General features: G+C 41.4%; 1 protein-coding gene and 1 pseudogene across 3 annotated transcripts in view; both read right to left on the reverse strand.

Annotated features, from left to right (window-relative positions):
- Positions 1-668: 668 nt before the first annotated feature.
- MEP1B (meprin A subunit beta) overlaps positions 669-18,980 on the reverse strand; it is a 31,518-nt gene continuing 13,206 nt past the window's right edge. The window contains exons 8-15 of one of the 2 annotated variants that reach the window (XM_020282226.2): positions 15,355-15,573; positions 14,597-14,749; positions 12,215-12,430; positions 8,813-9,256; positions 7,164-7,343; positions 5,396-5,522; positions 3,695-3,899; positions 669-838 (exon numbers count right to left, since the gene is read on the reverse strand). In XM_020282226.2, the coding sequence (XP_020137815.2) occupies positions 827-838; positions 3,695-3,899; positions 5,396-5,522; positions 7,164-7,343; positions 8,813-9,256; positions 12,215-12,430; positions 14,597-14,749; positions 15,355-15,573 (1,556 nt within the window). In that variant the 3' untranslated portion in view covers positions 669-826. Of the gene's footprint in view, positions 842-3,694; positions 3,900-5,395; positions 5,523-7,163; positions 7,344-8,812; positions 9,257-12,214; positions 12,431-14,596; positions 14,750-15,354; positions 15,574-18,980 lie in introns of both variants that reach the window. The other variant, XM_020282223.2, reaches the window with a different exon arrangement.
- On the reverse strand, positions 17,489-18,743 carry LOC105881101 (cyclin-dependent kinase 1 pseudogene; annotated as a pseudogene). Its single transcript, XR_012912791.1, has one exon. The product of XR_012912791.1 is annotated as a cyclin-dependent kinase 1 pseudogene (transcript).

Here is an 18,980-nt window from a genome sequence, read left to right on the forward strand (position 1 = left end):
TTGGAGAACAGCCTTTATTCTTCTACAGCAGACTCGGCACACCTAGTGTTACAGCTCTCTTCGTGTCTTCCAATATTCTGCCCCTCCTGCTCCTGCTTTTATACTCTTGATAGGGCTCAAGAAGCATCCAATCAACCACAAGCTTTAACAGCCAATCAACAATAAGCTTTAACATCCAATCAACAGCAAGCTTTAACATCCAATCAACAACAAGCTTCAACATCCAATCAAAAACAGTAGGATTCAAAAATTACCCAATCAGGATCACGGCAGCGCTGGACCGCAGAGATGCAGAACTACAGGGAGGTGGCAAGTGGCCTCCTCCCCACGCCCGACATTTTCCACATCAATATAAGAAAACAAAAGAGTAGTCAGTCTTAGGGAAAGACGTAACTGAGAGGGTGGGAGCTGTCCCAGTGCCCTTCCCTATATCAAGACGGGGCAGTGCTAGAACTGGGAGATTCTACATGGGGTACTATTGTTTCCAGTGGGTTTCTGGGAATCACTGGTGAGGCCACTGCACTTGACCCCTAAAACAGAAGGATCAGTAATTTTAAAAGGTATCTCTTATTGTTGCTCTCCCTTGATAGACAATATTCTACTTCCAGAGGAGCCTGGATGGCTTCCTCTCAATGAAAAAGAAAGAAACACAAACAACATTTCACCAATTTGACTTTTACCAAAATAATGATTTATAGTCCATCCAGGTATTTACAGAAAAGATCCATTTTTAGAAGGATGAGTCGGTTGTGCTGTAGCTTGAGTGAAATCCATGCTGAAGAATCCTTTTTCATTTCATTGGCTGGCCATGGTGTCAAGTTAATCTTCAAAAAGCATGCTGCTAAAAGGGGAAAGAACAATTGATGACTTAAGTTCTAAATTTAAAAACTGTCATGTAAATGAATCACAATGAAACGGTCTAGTTTTTAAATGAAGTCCCCATCAGCAGCATCCTGGCCTCCCTCCCTCCCTGCTGGCAAGTGGCTCCTGCTCCAGGCAGACCCCACGGTCGTGTTATTCAGATGCAGAACGTTAGGGTGAGCACACGCTTTGGCTTCATAAAAAAGGTCATTCTGATTTAAGATCTGAACTAGATCTGGAGGATCTGTTAGTGAATTAACTGTACAAATGCCCAGACTAAGGAAAATGTAAATCAGTGCCCTTGCCCTTGGGGATGTGTTTAAATAACCCAGAGGCAAAACAGTTCTTTTGTAATATTATGGAGCGTGTGTGTGTGTGTGTGTGTGTGTGTTTGTGTGTATGTGTTTCCACTTAACACCCTACCATGTCCCTGATACCTTGACAGTTTCCACCTTTTATTGACTTAGCTTCCTTCTTTCTCTTCTCTCTTGTTTTTTGGGTTGTTTTTTTTTTATCAGTTTTCTTTAATTCCTTCCAATTCCTACTTACTAAGTCAGAGCCATATAATAGCTCTTACATTTTCCCGTTGCCTGGAGACTATCCCGACAGTCCCAGCCACCCAGCCACCTGGTCCTCTCCTGCCTGTCCACTCTTGTGTCTTCCCGACACCAGTGAGTGGCTCTGCCCTGCTGGCCCAAGGGACCATGGGCACAGCTGCCATCATGTTGGCCTACCCAGCCCTGCATTTTCTCATCCATCCCTTTTATTTTGAGTCATAAAACAAACAGGAAATAGCTACTTAAGAACAAAACAACTTGTTTACATTTTAAGTATTTTTCTAATAAGTTTGTGAAATAATTCATCGATTGCCTTATGATTAGCTTTAAACATCTTCCTGATGTTGAAGAAATAGGATAACAGTATGTGAGAATAAAATTATTTGCTCTCCATTCATTCATTGTTAACTTTTTTTTTTTTTCTAAAGACAGGGTATAGTTCTGTTGCCCAGGCTGGAGTCCAGTGGTGTGATCATAGCTCACAGTAACCTCAAACTCCTGGCTTCAAGCGATCCTCCTGCCTCAGCCTCCTGAGTAGCTGGGACTACAGGCATGCACCACTACGCCTGGCTGATTTTTCTATTTTTAGTACAGATGGGGTCTCACTTTTGCTCAGGCTGGTATTGAACTCCTGAACTCAAGTAATCCTCCTGTCTCAGCCTCCCAGAGTGCTAAGATTACAGGTGTGAGCCACCATGCCCAACCAGTATGTCTTGAATAATCATTTTTCTGATGAAAATATACTCTTGCTTTAGCATATTGCAGTATTATTACTTTCAGAGATAATCTAATCGGTCATTTTTAAATTAGTTTTCAGTAGCAATTTTCAGAGACTCTAATTTGAATGAAATAGAATTGGAAGAAATTCAAAGCCTCACTTGTAAGTAATGTTCAGATTTTATCCCATTCTCTTTGTGGTCCTTAGTGAGTAAGAATATGAATCTGTGTGTGAAACCCGGTGCTGTCTGCTGCTGGGGTGCGTGGTGGGTGCCAGGCACACGGCTCCGCCCTGCCCTTCAAAATGGAAGCTATCATGCAAGAAATGCCCTTCCCTGAAGGCCCTCACCTTGCCCAGTTTTATGTGCCCTCCTCTGGCAGCCCAATCCAATGGCTGTTGATGTGGGGAGACGAAAGGCCCAGCCTCCCTCTTTCAATTGGGGATGTGTCTAAGGAGCATCCAGCTCCAGAGCTCCCTGGAGGATGGGCTGAGATCTTGGCCACAACTGCATCACAGACTAGCCTCCCCCCTGCCAAGTCCAGCTCTCACTCCATGACAGGTGCTCCCAAGAGCCCTCCTAATAAACCTCCTGCACGTAAATATCCAAGTCAGAAGCCAGGTGGGCGTGGTGGCTCACGCCTGGTAATCCCAGCACTCTGGGAGGCCAAGGCGGGAGGATCACTTGAGGTCAGAAGTTTGAGACCAGCCTCAGCAAGAGTGAGACCGGGTCTCTACCAAAAACAGAAAGAAGTCAACTAGGCAACTAAAATAAATAATAATAGAAAAAATTAACCAGCCATGGTGGTGCATGCCTGTAGTCCCAGCTACTCGGGAGGCTGAGGCAGGAGGATCACCTGAGCCCAGGAGTTTGAGGTTGCTGTGAGCTAGGCTGACGCCACAGCACTGTAGCCCAGGCAACAAAGTGAGACTTTGTCTCAAAAAAAAAAAAAAAAATCCATCTTAGAGTCACCTTCCCAAAGGACCCAGCCTATTTTCAAGAGTCTATTGCCATTTCAGAGATTTTTTGAGGCAAGACTTTCAATCCTCTATCTGAAAACCTTGCCTTACAGTTGGTTACTCCATATGAAGCCAGAATTAGCTGGAACCTTCTTTAATGGAAGAGCTGCCCCAAACATGCCTGCATCCCCGCCCCCTTCCTAGAGGCCTGAGCTCAGCCGCCACTACAACGCTTCTAGAATAAAAACACTCTCAGGCCACCTCTTTACCAGGAAGCATTGAACTTGCAGGCAAAATCAGAAAATCAGCTGTGCCTTTCAGGAAGGTCCCAGACCACTCACACTCCAAAGAAGCGACTCACAATCATACACGATGTTGGGTACAATTCCAAGAGGATAATGAACTCCCCAAAAAGCCCCCATTGATTTATATAGCGAAGGTCATAAGAAATCATCGTCTCCAATCAGTTGTCCCAGCACAGGAGATAAAGAGAAGAAGGTTTAAAAAAAGAAAACAGAACAGTACATCAAAAATGTCTTAATTCTCCTCTGGATGATTTCATCAACAGGTTTTAAATAACCAAATACCAGATTCCACTTACATTTTCCAGGGTCATAGTTGCTGTATTTGAACTTGTTCTTTTAAGATACTTCCTCCTGACACAATAGACACTGACAAGGGTGACGACCAGCATCAGAGCGAACACAGCAACAGTAGAAGAAACAGCGATGACGATGGTGTCCCTGGTGGATCCTCGCCTTTCACACCTTTCTCCCATGTACCACCAGTCGTCCCCCGACGGGCACCTACATGTTGCAAACACGACTCAGTTATGAGTTGATATCTAGCACTGAAAAGCCTCCCCATCAAAGGTGCTGGCCACTTTCAGTCTATTTGATCACCAAGAGGTCACTGACACATGGAACTATTTTACCCACTCTGGGCTGGACGCGGAGACCAGCACCAGGAACACAGGCGGGAGCCACAGGAAGCAGAAATGGAACTAGTCCTAATCTGGTACTGAAATAGCAGCTCCAAGGCAGGACAGGCAGGTAGCATAGGTAACTGAGAAAGTTTAGTTCTCAATGTCCCACCTTCCAGCTTTGACCTTGGCCAAGGGCATTGTCAGAATGTCAATATATTCACCGAGCGAGGTGGCTCACGTCTCTAATCCTAGCACTCTGGGAGGCCAAGGCGGGCGGATTGCTCGAGGTCAGGAGTTCAAAACCAGCCTGAGCAAGAGCAAGACCCTGTCTCTACTAAAAATAGAAAGAAATTAATTGGCCAACTAAAAATATATAGAAAAAATTAGCCAGGCATGGTGGCACATGCCTGTAGTCCCTGCTACTAGGGAGGATGAGGCAGGAGGATTGCTTGAGCTCAGGAGTTGGAGGTTGCTGTGAGCTAGGCTGATGCCACAGCACTGTAGCCCAGGCAACAGAGTGAGACTCTGTCTCAAAAAAAAAAAAAAAGAAAGAAAAGAATGTCAATATATTCATCTAGAAAATGGAAGCCACCACCCTTGTGGGTATTTAATAAGATAGGTAACTTATGAGGACTTTTCCGGCAATTAGGATGTATTGTGCTATTTTTTCATAAATAATTTCAATTTTTTTAAATTTTAAAAGATAGGGTCACATTCTTGCTCAGACTGGTCTTGAACTCCTGACCTCCCACCTCCCACCTCAGCCTCCCAGAGTGCTAGGTTTACAGGTGTGAGCCACTGCACCTGGCCCTGATTTCATTGTTACATGGCCATCCAAAGTCCCAAAAGAAAGGCAAAAAACTAAATATCCTGTGAATGTTTTTTTGTTTTTGTTTTTGTTTTGAGACAGAGTCTCACTTTGTTGCCTGGGCTAGAGTGCCGTGGCGTCAGCCTGGCTCACAGCAACCTCAAACTCCTGGGCTCAGGTGATCCTTCTGCCTCAGCCTCCCGAGTAGCTGGGACTACAGGCATGCACCACCATGCCCGGCTAATTTATATATATGTGTGTATATATATATATATATATATATATATATATATAGTTGGCCAATTAATTTGTTTCTATTTTTAGTAGAGATGGGGTCTCACTCTTGCTATGGCTGGTTTTGAACTCCTGATCTTGAGCGATCCTCCCGCCTCGGCCTCCCAGAGTGCTAGGATTACAGGTGTGAGCCACTTCACCCGGCCACTGTGAAAGGTTTTGAGACGAGAATCGATGAATTTCATTCATAGGAACTATCAGTATTCAATCCTATGTTGTGGGAATAAAATTTCGAATAAAAGAATGGGGGAGGATCTCTTTCCAGTGATCTGTACCTGCATTGAGCTTTGTCATCTCGAACAGCACAGACGCCATCATTCTCACAGGTGAGTTCCGAGCACAGGTCTTGGACACTAGAGGTTGGTGTCGGTTTGGTTGATGTAGAATTGAGGTGAGATATGTCTAGGAGGATGTGGGGAGAATGTGAATGAAAATCAATTTTTGCTCCAACAATCATTTGATCTTTTTTTTTTTTTTTTTTTTTTTTTTTGAGACAGAGTCTCGCTTTGTTGCCCAGGCTAGAGTGAGTGCCGTGGCGTCAGCCTAGCTCACAGCAACCTCAAACTCCTGGGCTCCAGGGATCCTTCTGCCTCAGCCTCCCGGGTAGCTGGGACTACAGGCATGCGCCACCATGCCCGGCTAATTTTTTTTTTTATATATATATCAGTTGGCCAATTAATTTCTTTCTATTTATAGTAGAGACGGGGTCTCGCTCTTGCTCAGGCTGGTCTCGAACTCCTGACCTTGAGCAATCCGCCCGCCTCGGCCTCCCAAGAGCTAGGATTACAGGCGTGAGCCACCGCGCCCGGCCTATTTGATCTTTAAGTTTCAAAATAGATGATCTTCAGGTTTTAGGCTTGTGAGAAATTCAGATAATCTTGAAGCACAGTCCAGCAACGTTCACAGACAGTGAAATAAGAACTGGGCCGGCCTGCTGGGGCTACAACTTAATCACATGCTGCCTGGGCTGTGGAAGCTCAAAAGGGTACAAACCCTTGATACCAACCCTCAAGGGACAGATAAGAAAACCAAAGCGCAAAACTGTAAAGCAATTGAGGGTTCTGTGCCAGGTCACAATTCTCTTGCTTGGTGGTGCAAGTTGGTGGATATTTGGAGCAAGACCCTGGAAAACCAGTGTTCTGTTCTTTGCAGTGTTTTTGTTGCATCTAGTCCAAAAGTAGGGTCAATGAGAATTGGTGAACGTGTGAATTTTTCTTTGCACGTAAAATGTTTTCTCTCTTGATAAAAGTTATTCCCAAATAATTTTTTCCAATAAGTATCATCTAGATTTACTCTAATGAACACTAAAGTCAAAATGTTGTGGGTTTTAAGTGAACCACCTTTCATCACAAACGAAATTCTGATTTCTTGAGATGCAAGTGAGTCTTTAATAGAAAAGAAGTTATTCTACCACATGAAACATGGAAACCACCAGAATTGCTGGAAAATTTATTTATTGGCTGTCAGGGATAAGAAATTTTCACAGACAATAGGTTAATGTTCTTACTGCCAAGATATATATGTCTATGTGCATATGTTTGCACATGTGTGTGTATATATGTATGTATATGTGTGTATATATGTACGTACATGTGTGTATATGTATGTACATGTGTGTATATATGTATGTACATGTGTGTATATATGTATGTATGAATATACATTTGAAACGATGATAAGGCAATCTGTTTCCAGTTTAATTTCATGTGCTTGTGTGATATTTTTATTTCTGGAACCCTAGAGTAAAATGCTAGGGTATAATATTGATAACTATACTTTAACTTATTTCTAAAGAAAGTTTCCAGCCTAAAGGTTTCCACTATTGCTTCGTGTGGCGGTAATTAAATTCTTTATCCTAGAACCCTCACTGTTTCAAATTAAATTGTTTTCAGATTGTTAATAATTTATACTCCCCAAACCCACTTATGCTCATTTCCTCCCACATCTCTATATAATATATTTAAAAATGAAACCCAAAAGAACACAGTAACTAATGGTCACCACAGAAAACCTGCTGATATAAAACTATTTTTATTGACATACCTTCCACTGTCAGGAGAATGTAAACGTCATTTCCTTTTATAAAATCTCTGCTTTTCAGCCTCTCGTGAGTTATAAAGGCACTGGTTCCATAGCCCCTACTTCTTCTGAACTGGGTTCCATTAGGGAAAAAAACCACTTCGCCTACTTTGGAAGGCCTGTCCCAAAAATAGTTTCCATCATCTGAAAAAGCAATTTATATTAATGGATTGTGTTTAGGCTCATCATAGCTTTTGGTGGTAGGAAAGAACAGGAAATGTGAAACACAATTAGGATGGAGCTCAAAATAATTAAATGATGTTATTGATCTGTGATGTATTCCCTGGCAAATCACTAGTGCTTGTTCATTTAGACTGTCCCTAAAGGAGATGAGTTTGCCTGGCACGGAACACCACGCTCTGGACCAAGGTACCAAGAGTTTCCTAGGTGGGCATATCACACCTATACTTCTTGGCCAGTATAGAAACCCTTCTGCTATTAGAATCATTCCTTAGTGGCCTTCTGAGTAAGACAGTCCATTTAACCAAGTTAAAGCAATATGTTGCTGAGAGAGTTTTTCATATTAGCACAGAACAAATCATCTCATTAATTGAATTATTCACCTAACAGAGCAAAATCCTTCAGGAGAACACGGCAAGAAGCACTGCTTCTGGGAAAAGATAATGACCCACCCAACCCTGAACCATTTTTAACATCATTCAGGGAGAAACGCTTTGGAAAAAAAAAAGCAAAAAAGTTCTGAATATTGAGTCCCTATAATTCCATTGATGCATATTATTTTTTTTCCTATGAGATTAAGTTGATTTTTTTCCTATATCGCTTTGGTCAATCCTTTTCATATATAGAATTTAGATTTGGCAATAATATTCAGCTTGCTGTAATTCCATTTTTTTCTTTCATTAGGGTCCCAGAGGCAAAGGATTATTAAAATTAGAAGTGTAGAGATTGCTTTCTGTGTGCTGCTGCTTTGTGAGACTGGAAGGACAGGGAATGATGTCACCATTAGCAAGTCCTCCAGAACTTTTCAATAAGCATTTATAATCCATTCCCATCCCCTTCACTCCAGTGCACCTGCCCAACATCTTCCTTCTGATCAAAAACTACCCCCACCCCAAGAGCTGAATTGTTTTTCTACAACCCCAGTGGCATGACAGAGGAGGAAGCATGAGTTAGAAAGCTCAGCATCTGAGGGCCTCTCCAGAGCATGCTCTTCCACAAGCTTCTGCATTTGATCTGTTCTAATCCTCAGAACAAATCTGTGGAATTATGATTACAGCATGGGGCTCCAAGAGATTATCTGCTCAAGGTCACATAGCTAATGAGAAGCACACACCTTGGATCTGAATCCAGGCATGTCAGGCTCTGAAACCAACACTCCTTGCATGAAAGTGGAAATTTGAGGATGGTTACCAATTCCCAGGAATACACTCAGTATCTTCTCTGTTTTCTTGGAGTCCTTGCTGATATCCCTACCAGGCTACTGTCTGGGAGACTCTTGCCCACAACTGTTGAATCCTTCCCCTTAAATTTCTGTTCTTGAGATTTGGGGCTCATAATTCCCTAGGTAACTGTGCAATCTCTTGTTCCCCAAACCATCTGTCCCTCCCAGAGCAATGATCATGTATTAGCAATAAAGAAAATGAGTCACAAACCGGTGGTCATGAATGGGTCTGTAGTTATACTCCGCTGGTTGGACATACGCTGTCGGATGTCAGGATTTTGATCCAAGAGTGTCATCGTGGCTTGTTGCCAAGGACACGGCCACTGTAATTGATCATCATTGGCTCCAGAGATCAAGTGGAAATATATCCCTGCATTAGTCAAATGGTTTAGAGTCAAGTAAATCTGAAAGGCATAACCTTTAGAGGAATAAAATGGAGGGCTATAGAGAGTTCCATTTGGGCTGCCAATGAGCTGTGTGAAATTCCTTATACGCCAGACATGATGAGGGCACCGTGTTTCCGAAAGATTGATGTCGTCTATGGACAGACCACCCAAGGATGCGCCAGAGCCTTTGCGCCCTTCAAACACCACTCTGAACTTGTTGGTCACTTTCAGTGTGACATGGTAAAGTTCCCAGCTCCCAGTGGGTATTTCTGCAAAAGAGTTATTAACATTTCAAAGAATGCAAAGAACTATGAATCTACGCAAATCGACATTAGAGTTCAAACCTTCATAGACAAATGATCATCCAAGTACTGATTCCTACAGGTCAGATGTATGGTTTTCCCATACCTTCAGCCCAGGCTCATTTACTTCAGGGTAGTTCTGTGGGGTCAGACTTATTTGAATGTTTATCTAGCTGTTTCTCAAATAAGTCGCCCTTTCCTAGAAGTGGGTGAACAAACGACATCTAACTCATGAGTGCTCCATGACCTACTTCTGACTTATCTGCCACTTTTTTTTTTTTTTTAAGAGACAGGGTCTTGCTCTGTCACCCAGGCTGGAGTGCAGTGTCAAACTCCTAGGCTCCTTTCACCTCAGCCTCCTGAGTTACCTGCATTCCGTATTAGTTACATGGTCGAGCAAGCTCAATATTCTAACACCTGTATCCAAGATTCCTGTGATACTCAGGCAAAACCTTCTTCAATATATTTATAGTTTGGAATAATTCTTTCACATGCAAAGTTTTCAATCAACTTTTTGGCAATATTAAACCAGAATCCACCAAACCCTAGAAAGCTTGCATCCTACATTTACACCTTAGATCACTTACCAGTGACTCAACATTATTTATCTGACACTGGTACCCCTTCTTTCTCCCCAGCCTCCACTCCCTCCTTTACCCCATATCTCCAGCCAGCAGCACACGGCATGCCATTCTGTCTTGTGTTCTTACATCGCCTGCTCAGATAAGAAGCAGTATACTAAAAAATCTTCATAAGCCCCCAGATGGACCACAGCTGAGAATTCATGCCAAACTAAGTAGTTAACACAATGACTTGAAATGTAAATACATTGGTACTTAGGAAATACAGGTGCTTGAAAATAAGTTAGAAATATCCAAATTACAGAACATGCTATTGTCCATGGATGGATTCAAGATTGAACAAAAGCCTTTCATGAGAGGTTCCACTGCATCGTTATCAGCATTATCAGTTCAAATTCTGGGCTCTGGCCGGGCGCGGTGGCTCACGCCTGTAATCCTAGCACTCTGGGAGGCTGAGGCGGGTGGAATTGCTTGAGGTCAGGAGTTCTAAACCAGCCTGAGCAAGAGCGAGACCCCATCTCTACTATAAATAGAAAGAAATTAATTGGCCAATTTATATATAGAAAAAAATTAGCCGGGCATGGTGGCGCATGCCTGTAGTCCCAGCTACTTAGGAGGCTGAGGCAGGAGGATTGCTTGAGCCCAGGAGTTTGAGGTTGCTGTGAGCTAGGCTGACGCCACGGCACTCATCTGGGCAACAAATTGAGACTCTGTCTCAAAAAAAAAAAAACAAAAAATTAAAATTAAAAAAAAAAAAATTCTGGGCTCCTAAGCAAGCTTCCCAAGTGTCTTTTGCATTGTTGTCTATCAATGATACACCCACAGATTGATAATGGAAAGGATCCCCCTTCCAAGCCTGGATAATTATATATATTATGTATTATATATATTATATTATATTAACAGTTGTATTATATGTATCAATACATAATATATAATATTTGTATTAACATATATATGGTTTATATATAAAGCTTTCATATATATAAAATGTATAATGTATATTATATATGTAATTATGTGTTATATAATCACATATGTATATGTTAATATATTACATATGTAATTATATATGTTAATATATGTTATATATGTCATTATGTGTTATATAATGCATATGCATAATGTATGTATATTCTTAGTAAGATTAAAAACCTGGTATTCATAGGTGTTCACAAAAAAAAATATCGTCTGTATTTCAGATTGTATCTCATTGTCAAATAGACAGGGAAAATGTCACTTTATAATCAATTTTATAATCGCTTTTACTCAATTCCTTCAAACCCGGAGGTGAATGTGTGGAGCAGACAGTAATACATTTGCCAGCCCACAGCTCTGCCCTCCTCAGGGAACCTCCTTAACCACCTGCTCGGATAGGCGGTGGACATGATCCCCGTTCTCTGACACATTCTGACATGAAAGGCGGGCACCCACTCACAAATTCTCCAGAAGTTGCATTTAACCAAATAATAAGGATCAGAGTCCTTCACTGGGATTTATTGCTAGAGATTAGAGATAGAATCTCTTTTCTAGTCCAATGGCACATTTGGTAAGACATAAGCTGGGAAGTGAAATAGCCAAAGTCCCAGGCTCACGGACAAAGCCAGCCTGAGATAAAATGAGAGGTCCCCAACCATGTTCAGGGCCAGGGCCAGTCCTCCCTGAAGCCAGTTCCTTCCTCGTCTGTTCCACAGATTATAACAGTATCCCTTCCCAATTTGCCTAAGCTAGCACACACTGCATTTTTACTACTTGCCAAGAACAGACCTCCGCCATGCCAGAGACTGACCTAAGTTTCTTAAGTGAGTGTCACATTACATAGCTCACACAAAAGACCCTCACTGTAGCATTTTTACTATAAAACAAGAAGGACCAAGTTCTAAATTGAAAAATAGCGAGCCAGCATCCCCACCCTGTTGTAAGTTGTTGCGTTAAGAAAAGAGCTAAGGCCGGGAGTGGTGGCTCACGTCTGTAATCCTAGCACTCTGGGAGGCCGAGGCGGGAGGATCACTCAAAGTCAGGAGTTCGAAACCACCCTGAGCGAGACCCCGTCTCTACTAAAAATAGAAAGAAATTAATTGACCAACTAAAAATATATATACAAAAAATTAGCCGGGCATGGTGGTGCAAGCCTGTAGTCCCAGCTACTTGGGAGGCTGAGGCAGGAGGATCACTTGAGCCCAGGAGATTGACGTTGCTGTGAGCTAGGCTGATGCCACAGCACTCACTCTAGCCTGGGCAACAAAGTGAGACTCTGTCTCAAAAAAAAAAAAAAGAAAAAGAAAAGAAAAGAGCTAAGAATGAATCACTTTGAACCCAAACAATAAGGATGTTGATATTGTACCTTTAATCTCTTCCACAAGAGTTAAACTGCCATTCACATTGTCTGTAGAATACTCCCTAGTGTAGATGTTCAGTTGGTCACTTTCACTTCCACTGTTATATAAATAAAATTGCAAGCACTGAAATCCTCTTTTAGGGTACAGCGTTCTACTTTCCAGCACTGCCGTGGCCCCCACATTTACAGAGCTAGTGTCGAAATGCATGAAGAAACCAGAACCTGTTAACAAAGCAGAATTGAGTGAAAACAATTTCTGGGTATAGGAACATGTGTTTGTTAACAGCGGTGGGAGATTCTTTACATGAGGCATAACTAATAGCTAACATCAATATATAAGGCACAAGGTAGAAATTTCAGAAGCCTAAACTCCATATCTGGCACTTTGAAAAACAAGCAGATTGACAGAATACAATAAAACTCAAATCTCTCTATTAAAATGTTTACTTAGAATAGTAGGAGTTTCCTGTGGGCACTGATCTTTGCTTACTTTCATTTGCTGTGTATCTTTACAGCAAATCTAAGTATCAAATACTAATTTAAAAAAATCCAATGTGAGGCTTTAGGTCATGCCTAAACAGCAGGACCAAAAGGTAGACTCTGCAAGGGACACCTTTCAACTGCCCCCAACTCTGGTCAGCTCCAGGGGACAACAGCTACCACTGGAAAGATGCCACAGAGAATGTCCCTTCTCTAAGAATATAAGAAAAGGAAAATAGGCGGGGCGTGGTGGCTCATGCCTATAATCCTAGCACTCTGGGAGGCTGAGGCGGGCGGATCGCTCAAGGTCAGGAGTTTGAAACCAGCCTGAGCAAGAGTGAGACCCCGTCTCTACTAAAAATATAAAGAAATTAATTAGCCAACTAAAAATATACAGAAAAAAATTAGCCGGGCATGGTGTCCCAGCTACTTGGGAGGCTGAGGCAGAAGAAGAAAAGGAAAATGGAAATCAAGTCAAAAGGAAGGCTTGAAACCTGGGTAGGTAGAGAGTGGTAGCATTTTTGCCTCTCAAGGCTAATTCAAGGTGAGGTTGTAGGTCCTTCTGGAGATTTGAACACACACTGTGTGTGGACAGGAGAGAGAGCCCAGCCAGGAAAGCCCAGGGCCTTTGCTGACCTGCCCATTCTTTAACACTTCCTAAATTCTTTGCCTTTAAACTACCAAAATAATAATAATAATAATTCAATTTTCAGAATACATTAGAAGTACAGCAACCATTGGATGAGCTCCACCTTTTAATGTTTAAAAAATTAAATTCAGAACAAAAAGACTTGGAGTAACTGAGCTCAATAATTTCAAAGGTCTCTCTCAGTTCTCTGTTTCCATTACTTGCAATACTTAATCTTCTAAATCATCTCTAAAGGAAGACAGAGCTAGTAGTTCTGACTTGAGTACATATAGTACAGTTTCTTTATCTTATTTCAAACATTTGCTGAGTTCGCATATGCAGGGTGCTGTGTTGGGCACTTAAATATGACTCTGGGAGCAGGTAATTTATGAAAGAGACAGCATTAGGTAACCTTTCTGTTACTACAGATATAAGCTTTCAAAGACAAAAAAAAAACAAGAGAGCTGCCTAGTCTGGTCCCTCCCTCCCTTCCTCCCTTCCTTCCTTCCTTCCTTCCTTCCTTCCTTCCTTCCTTCCTTCCTTCCTTCCTTCCTTCCTTCCTTCCTTCCTTCCTTCCTTCCTTCTCCTCCCTCTAGATAGGACCACTATCCACTATCCAAATGTGCATTTAAAAATAAAAATAAAACAAAAAGTAGCTTTTTTCTATTAGAGACCTCATCCCCTGTCTAGACCATCTGAGCTATCTAGTTTTACTTGTTTGCTGCCAGAAATAAGCAATTAAATAAAAATGTGGTACTTGTAGCCAAATGGCTACTTAATGCAAAACAAAATGAGAATGGGAAAGGAAATTCATCTAAATACAAATTAATAAGTTGTGCTTTCTACCTTCATTTAAGGTATTTTTGTTACAGGAACACGCAATCACATCCAGCTACAATTCTGCAACTGAATAATCCATAGTCTAGTGGTGTCCATTGGAAAGAGCCTCTTATAAGCTTCAAGCAGCATGCTAGAAAACAACACCACTGCCTCTAAAATAATGATCCTTCCAGAAGGTGTGGTCTTCCCCTGCTATGGGCAAGTACTGCTAGAAGCATCACCGAGCCCAAACTCATGGAAAGAAAAACAAACTCAGAGAGTTAAAAGCAAAGAAATTAACCATGTCTTTATAAGGCACAAGGCCTACTCCTTAGTAGCAATCTAATGAATTATCTTTAAGAATTCTGATAGAAATTAGAGATAAAATCACAGTCTTTCATAAAGAAAGTCAAGGCTGGAGCCACCGAATGGACAATCTAGAAGGATCTCACTCCTGTTACCTTGGCACTGGCCCATATTGGAGTGATCGCTGTCTGGCCCCCTGGGAACCTGGGAAACGCGTTGCCAGTCAGCACTATCTCCTGAACTTTGGATCATACCACACACGTTTTCCAGTTCAAAATTGCACGAGTCCATAAAACTCAAGGAAGAGGCTGCAAAAGCAAAAAATCAATTATTGACATTCATACGACATGATAATCTAAGTAATAAAAACTGAGGTCATCACAGATGTATCGGGACGGCCAGGGTGACATTAAAGGGGACACCTAGCTGATTCTGGGTGATCATGGCTTAAAGACCCCCTTTTTATCTGCAGAACCCTTAATTTTTTCTCTAATCATCTAATTTATGGAAACCCGAGTCTAAACTCCCCTAGTTATTCAAATCATTAAGCCACAGCCGAGATTATTTGATCCCATTTATATTCTAAGTATACACCTCATTTCAGCTGAAAAGAGATTTGAGTATCAAGCGGGTCTACATCTGATTTAGCAACAGCTTCAAAAACCAGTCTGAAGCGTATTCCTACAGCACCCAGTTTGTTTTTAGGTCTCCAAGCCAGGCCTGTGAGAAGAAAAATGCTGCTTCCAGGTTGCAGATTGGAATCTGGGTGCTATTCTGCTTTTTTTTTTTCCCTGAATATCAAATTTCTGTTATCTGAGAAACTCCAACAATGCTCAGTAAAATAGCACAGACCATCATTTTTTCTCACATAGCGGAGGGAGATGTAAGTAATTTCAAAGAACCTGTCACATACAGCAATTATACAGTCGATTCAGCTTTAGCAGATCAGAGTCACTGAAATCCATCCGTTGGCCGATCACGTCCTCGAAGTCTGAGATTCTTGTGACAATGGTGGGCTCCGTTCCATTCTGGAATGCAGTTTTACTGTAGTGCATGACGGAAGTGTAATCGTAGGGAACGTTCAGGGAATCCGATACCTGGTCACTATAGGTGTTAAAATTGTGCTCTCGGCCTAAAGAATAAATAAAAAAAATCTCTGATTACTTGATGCTCACAAAATTCAGCTTATCTTACTCCAAACGCTATTAACTTAGAAACAGAGAATATGATAAACTAGACCAACTTTTGCTACAACTGATCTACTGTATTTCAAGTGTTTCATTGTTCCTATCCTAGAATATAACATTCAAGATCAGACCTGTGATACCAGCTGTCACATGGAATATAGCTAAGGTTCCATTACAGCCGGAAGTCAGAACATTAGCATTTGATTGCAGGTTCTGGGGACTGCTAATGGAAAGGAGGGGTCTCAGAAGTGTTGTTGAACTGGTCAGGGCACCGGCCAGCGATGATGGAAGTTCTGGAGTGATAGCAGATGGAGATGACGGGAAGAGGACTTTGGGAAGGCTGATGAGATGGGACCTGGGAGTGATAACTTTCTAGAAAGGATTCATTAGAAAGGATTGACATAGGGATCTCATGGTTACTGGAATATACATAGATATATTTAAAGCATGGTGATTATAGTTAATAATAACATATATTTTGAACACTCTGGGAGGCTGAGGCGGGCGGATTGCTCGAGGTCAGGAGTTTGAAACCAGCCTGAGCAAGAGCGAGACCCCATCTCTATCATAAATAGAAAGAAATTACTCTAGAAGCAGACTGTGACAGGGAAAAATAAAAAAAAAAAAAAAAAAAAAGAAAGAAATTACTTGGCCAACTAACATATGTAGAAAAAATTAGCCGGGCATGGTGACACATGCCTGTAGTCCCAGCTACTCGGGAGGCTGAGGCAGGAGGATTGCTTGAGCCCAGGAGTTTCAGGTTGCTGTGAGCTAGGCTGACGCCATGGCACTCACTCTAGCCTGGGCAACAAAGCGAGACTCTGTCTCAAAAAATAAATAAATAAATATATATATATATATATATATATATATATATATATATATATATATATATTTGAAATTGCTTTGAGAGCAAATCTCAAATGTTTCGCCACAAAAAAAAATGAGATGAATATTTTATTTTTTATTTTTATTTATTTATTTATTTATTTTTTTAAAATAATACTTTGGTTTCATATCTTTCAAAGCTGTGAAAAAATAAATAAAACATAAAAATAAGACTTTGAGAAGCCTAAAGAGTGAGGCCATGGATTCAAGCTAAACACCTCTTTTGCCCTCAAAATCCTTTAGTTTGCTGCTGTGCCTGATCCCAGTTAAGATCCCCAGAGACTGGGGGGAAAGGAACAGAAACTGCGGTTTCAAGACTGATCCTCCAGAGCAGTCCTCACAGCACCTCCCGCACAATCGCGACGCCATTCCCTCCGCCACACTCCACACCGGCAGGACAGCCGGGGAAGCTCAAATGTCCCTGCGGAGTGCGGAGAACATGAGCTCTAGTCACCCATGGTCATTAAGACCTTTGTGACTTTGAACACAAAATCACAAGTTGAGGCTTTTCCACTACTATGATGTTTCCCAAAACGGGTTCCATGGAACTATTCTATAATCAAAATATGCCACAAGCTACTCAACAAAAAGAAAAAAGAAGACCGAGATCAAATCGCTTTGGGAAATGCTCCTGTTCTTGGAGATTTACAATTCATGTCAACCTAACAAAGATTCTGAACAGCTCAGCAGTAACTTAAATAACTGTAAGTTTTATTTTTCTTTTAATCTAATTTTTTTAACCTATTTTTTTAACCGTGGTTTGAATGTGTCCCCAAAAAAGCATGTGTTGGAACCTTACTCCCTAGTGCAACAGTGTTGGGAGGTGAGGCCTCGTGAGAGGTGATCAGGCATGAGGGCTCTGGGTGCATGGACTGACTAGTGCCATCATGGTGGCAGGAGGGAGTTCCTTATAAAAGGAAGAGTTTGGTGCCCTTTTTTCTCTCACAATTTCTTTTTTTTTTTTTTTTAGATTTATAGTTTTATTATAGTAACAAATAGTTCTCACAGTGAGATCTACCCACATATACAGATTATATTTAAATTCATATAGAATATTTACATTTTTAAGTTATACTTTTGAAATTAGAAGATGAAGTACAGCTTAAGTTTTACAACAAAGAAAAGAAAAATATACAAGACAAAAACAGACAGAGTTAACAGTAAAAAATACAACAATCTGTTCTCAATATAATGTGGAAACTTTTTGTCAAAAAGCTACATCTTCTTAATCTGATTGTCCAAATCATTAAAATATGGATGATTCAGTGCCATCTTGCCAGAAATTCGTTTGGCAGGATCATAGACTAACATTTTCGAGAGTAAATCTAAGCCATTTTCATCCAAGTTTTTGACATGGGATGCAAGGCTTCCTGGTTTCCACTTGGGAAATGTATTCTTATAGTCCTGTAAAGACTCCACGTCTGGCCACACTTCATTATTGGGTGTGCCCAAAGCTCTGAAAATCCTGAAGAGTTGATCGATTTCTGAATCTCCATGGAAAAGTGGTTTCTTAGTTGCTAATTCTGCAAATATGGTGCCTATACTCCAAATGTCAACTGGAGTCGAGTAATGAGCTGACCCCAGCAATACTTCTGGGGATCTGTGCCAGAGTGTTACTACCTCATGTGTATATACTCTAATAGGTATTCCAAAAGCTCTGGCAAGGCCAAAATCAGCCAGTTTAATTGTTCCTTTGTCATCAATCAATAGATTTTGAGGTTTTAAGTCTCTGTGAAGAACTCTTCTAGAGTGACAAAACACAATCCCCTGTAGGATTTGGTATAAATAACTCTTAACAAGTGAAGAGTCCATGAACTGACCAGGAGGGATAGAATCCAAATATTTCTTGAGGTCCATGGAAAGAAATTCAAAGATGAGATATAACCTGGAATCCTGCATAAGCACATCTTGAAGACTGACTATATTTGGATGACGAAGTTCTTTTAATAGAGAAATTTCCCGAATTGCAGTACTAGGAACCCCTTCCTCTTCACTTTCTAGTCTGATTTTCTTCATGGCTACCACTTGGCCTGTAGTTTTGTGTCTACCCTTATACACAACTCCATAGGTACCTTCTCCAATTTTCTCTATTTTGGTATAATCTTCCATAGTTAATCAATAGGTATGGCAGATCCTGGCTTATCGTCCCGCGGCGGCCGCAGTGGCAGCTACCACGTCACCTTCGCTCCCTTCTCAACTTCCAGGAGCCAGCTTAGAAGCTGAGTGCCTTTTTTTTTTTTGAAACAGAGTCTCACTTTGTTGCCCAGGCTAGAGTGAGTGCCATGGTGTCAGCCTAGCTCACAGCAACCTCAAACTCCTGGGCTCAAGCGATCCTCCTGCCTCAGCCTCCCGAGTAGCTGGGACTATAGGCATGCGCTACCATGCCCAGCTAATTTTTTCTATATATATCTTAGTTGGCCAATTAATTTCTTTCTATTTTTAGTAGAGACAGGGTCTCGCTCTT

Source organism: Microcebus murinus, chromosome 17, assembly GCF_040939455.1.
Source record: "Microcebus murinus isolate Inina chromosome 17, M.murinus_Inina_mat1.0, whole genome shotgun sequence".
NCBI lineage: Eukaryota > Metazoa > Chordata > Mammalia > Primates > Cheirogaleidae > Microcebus > Microcebus murinus.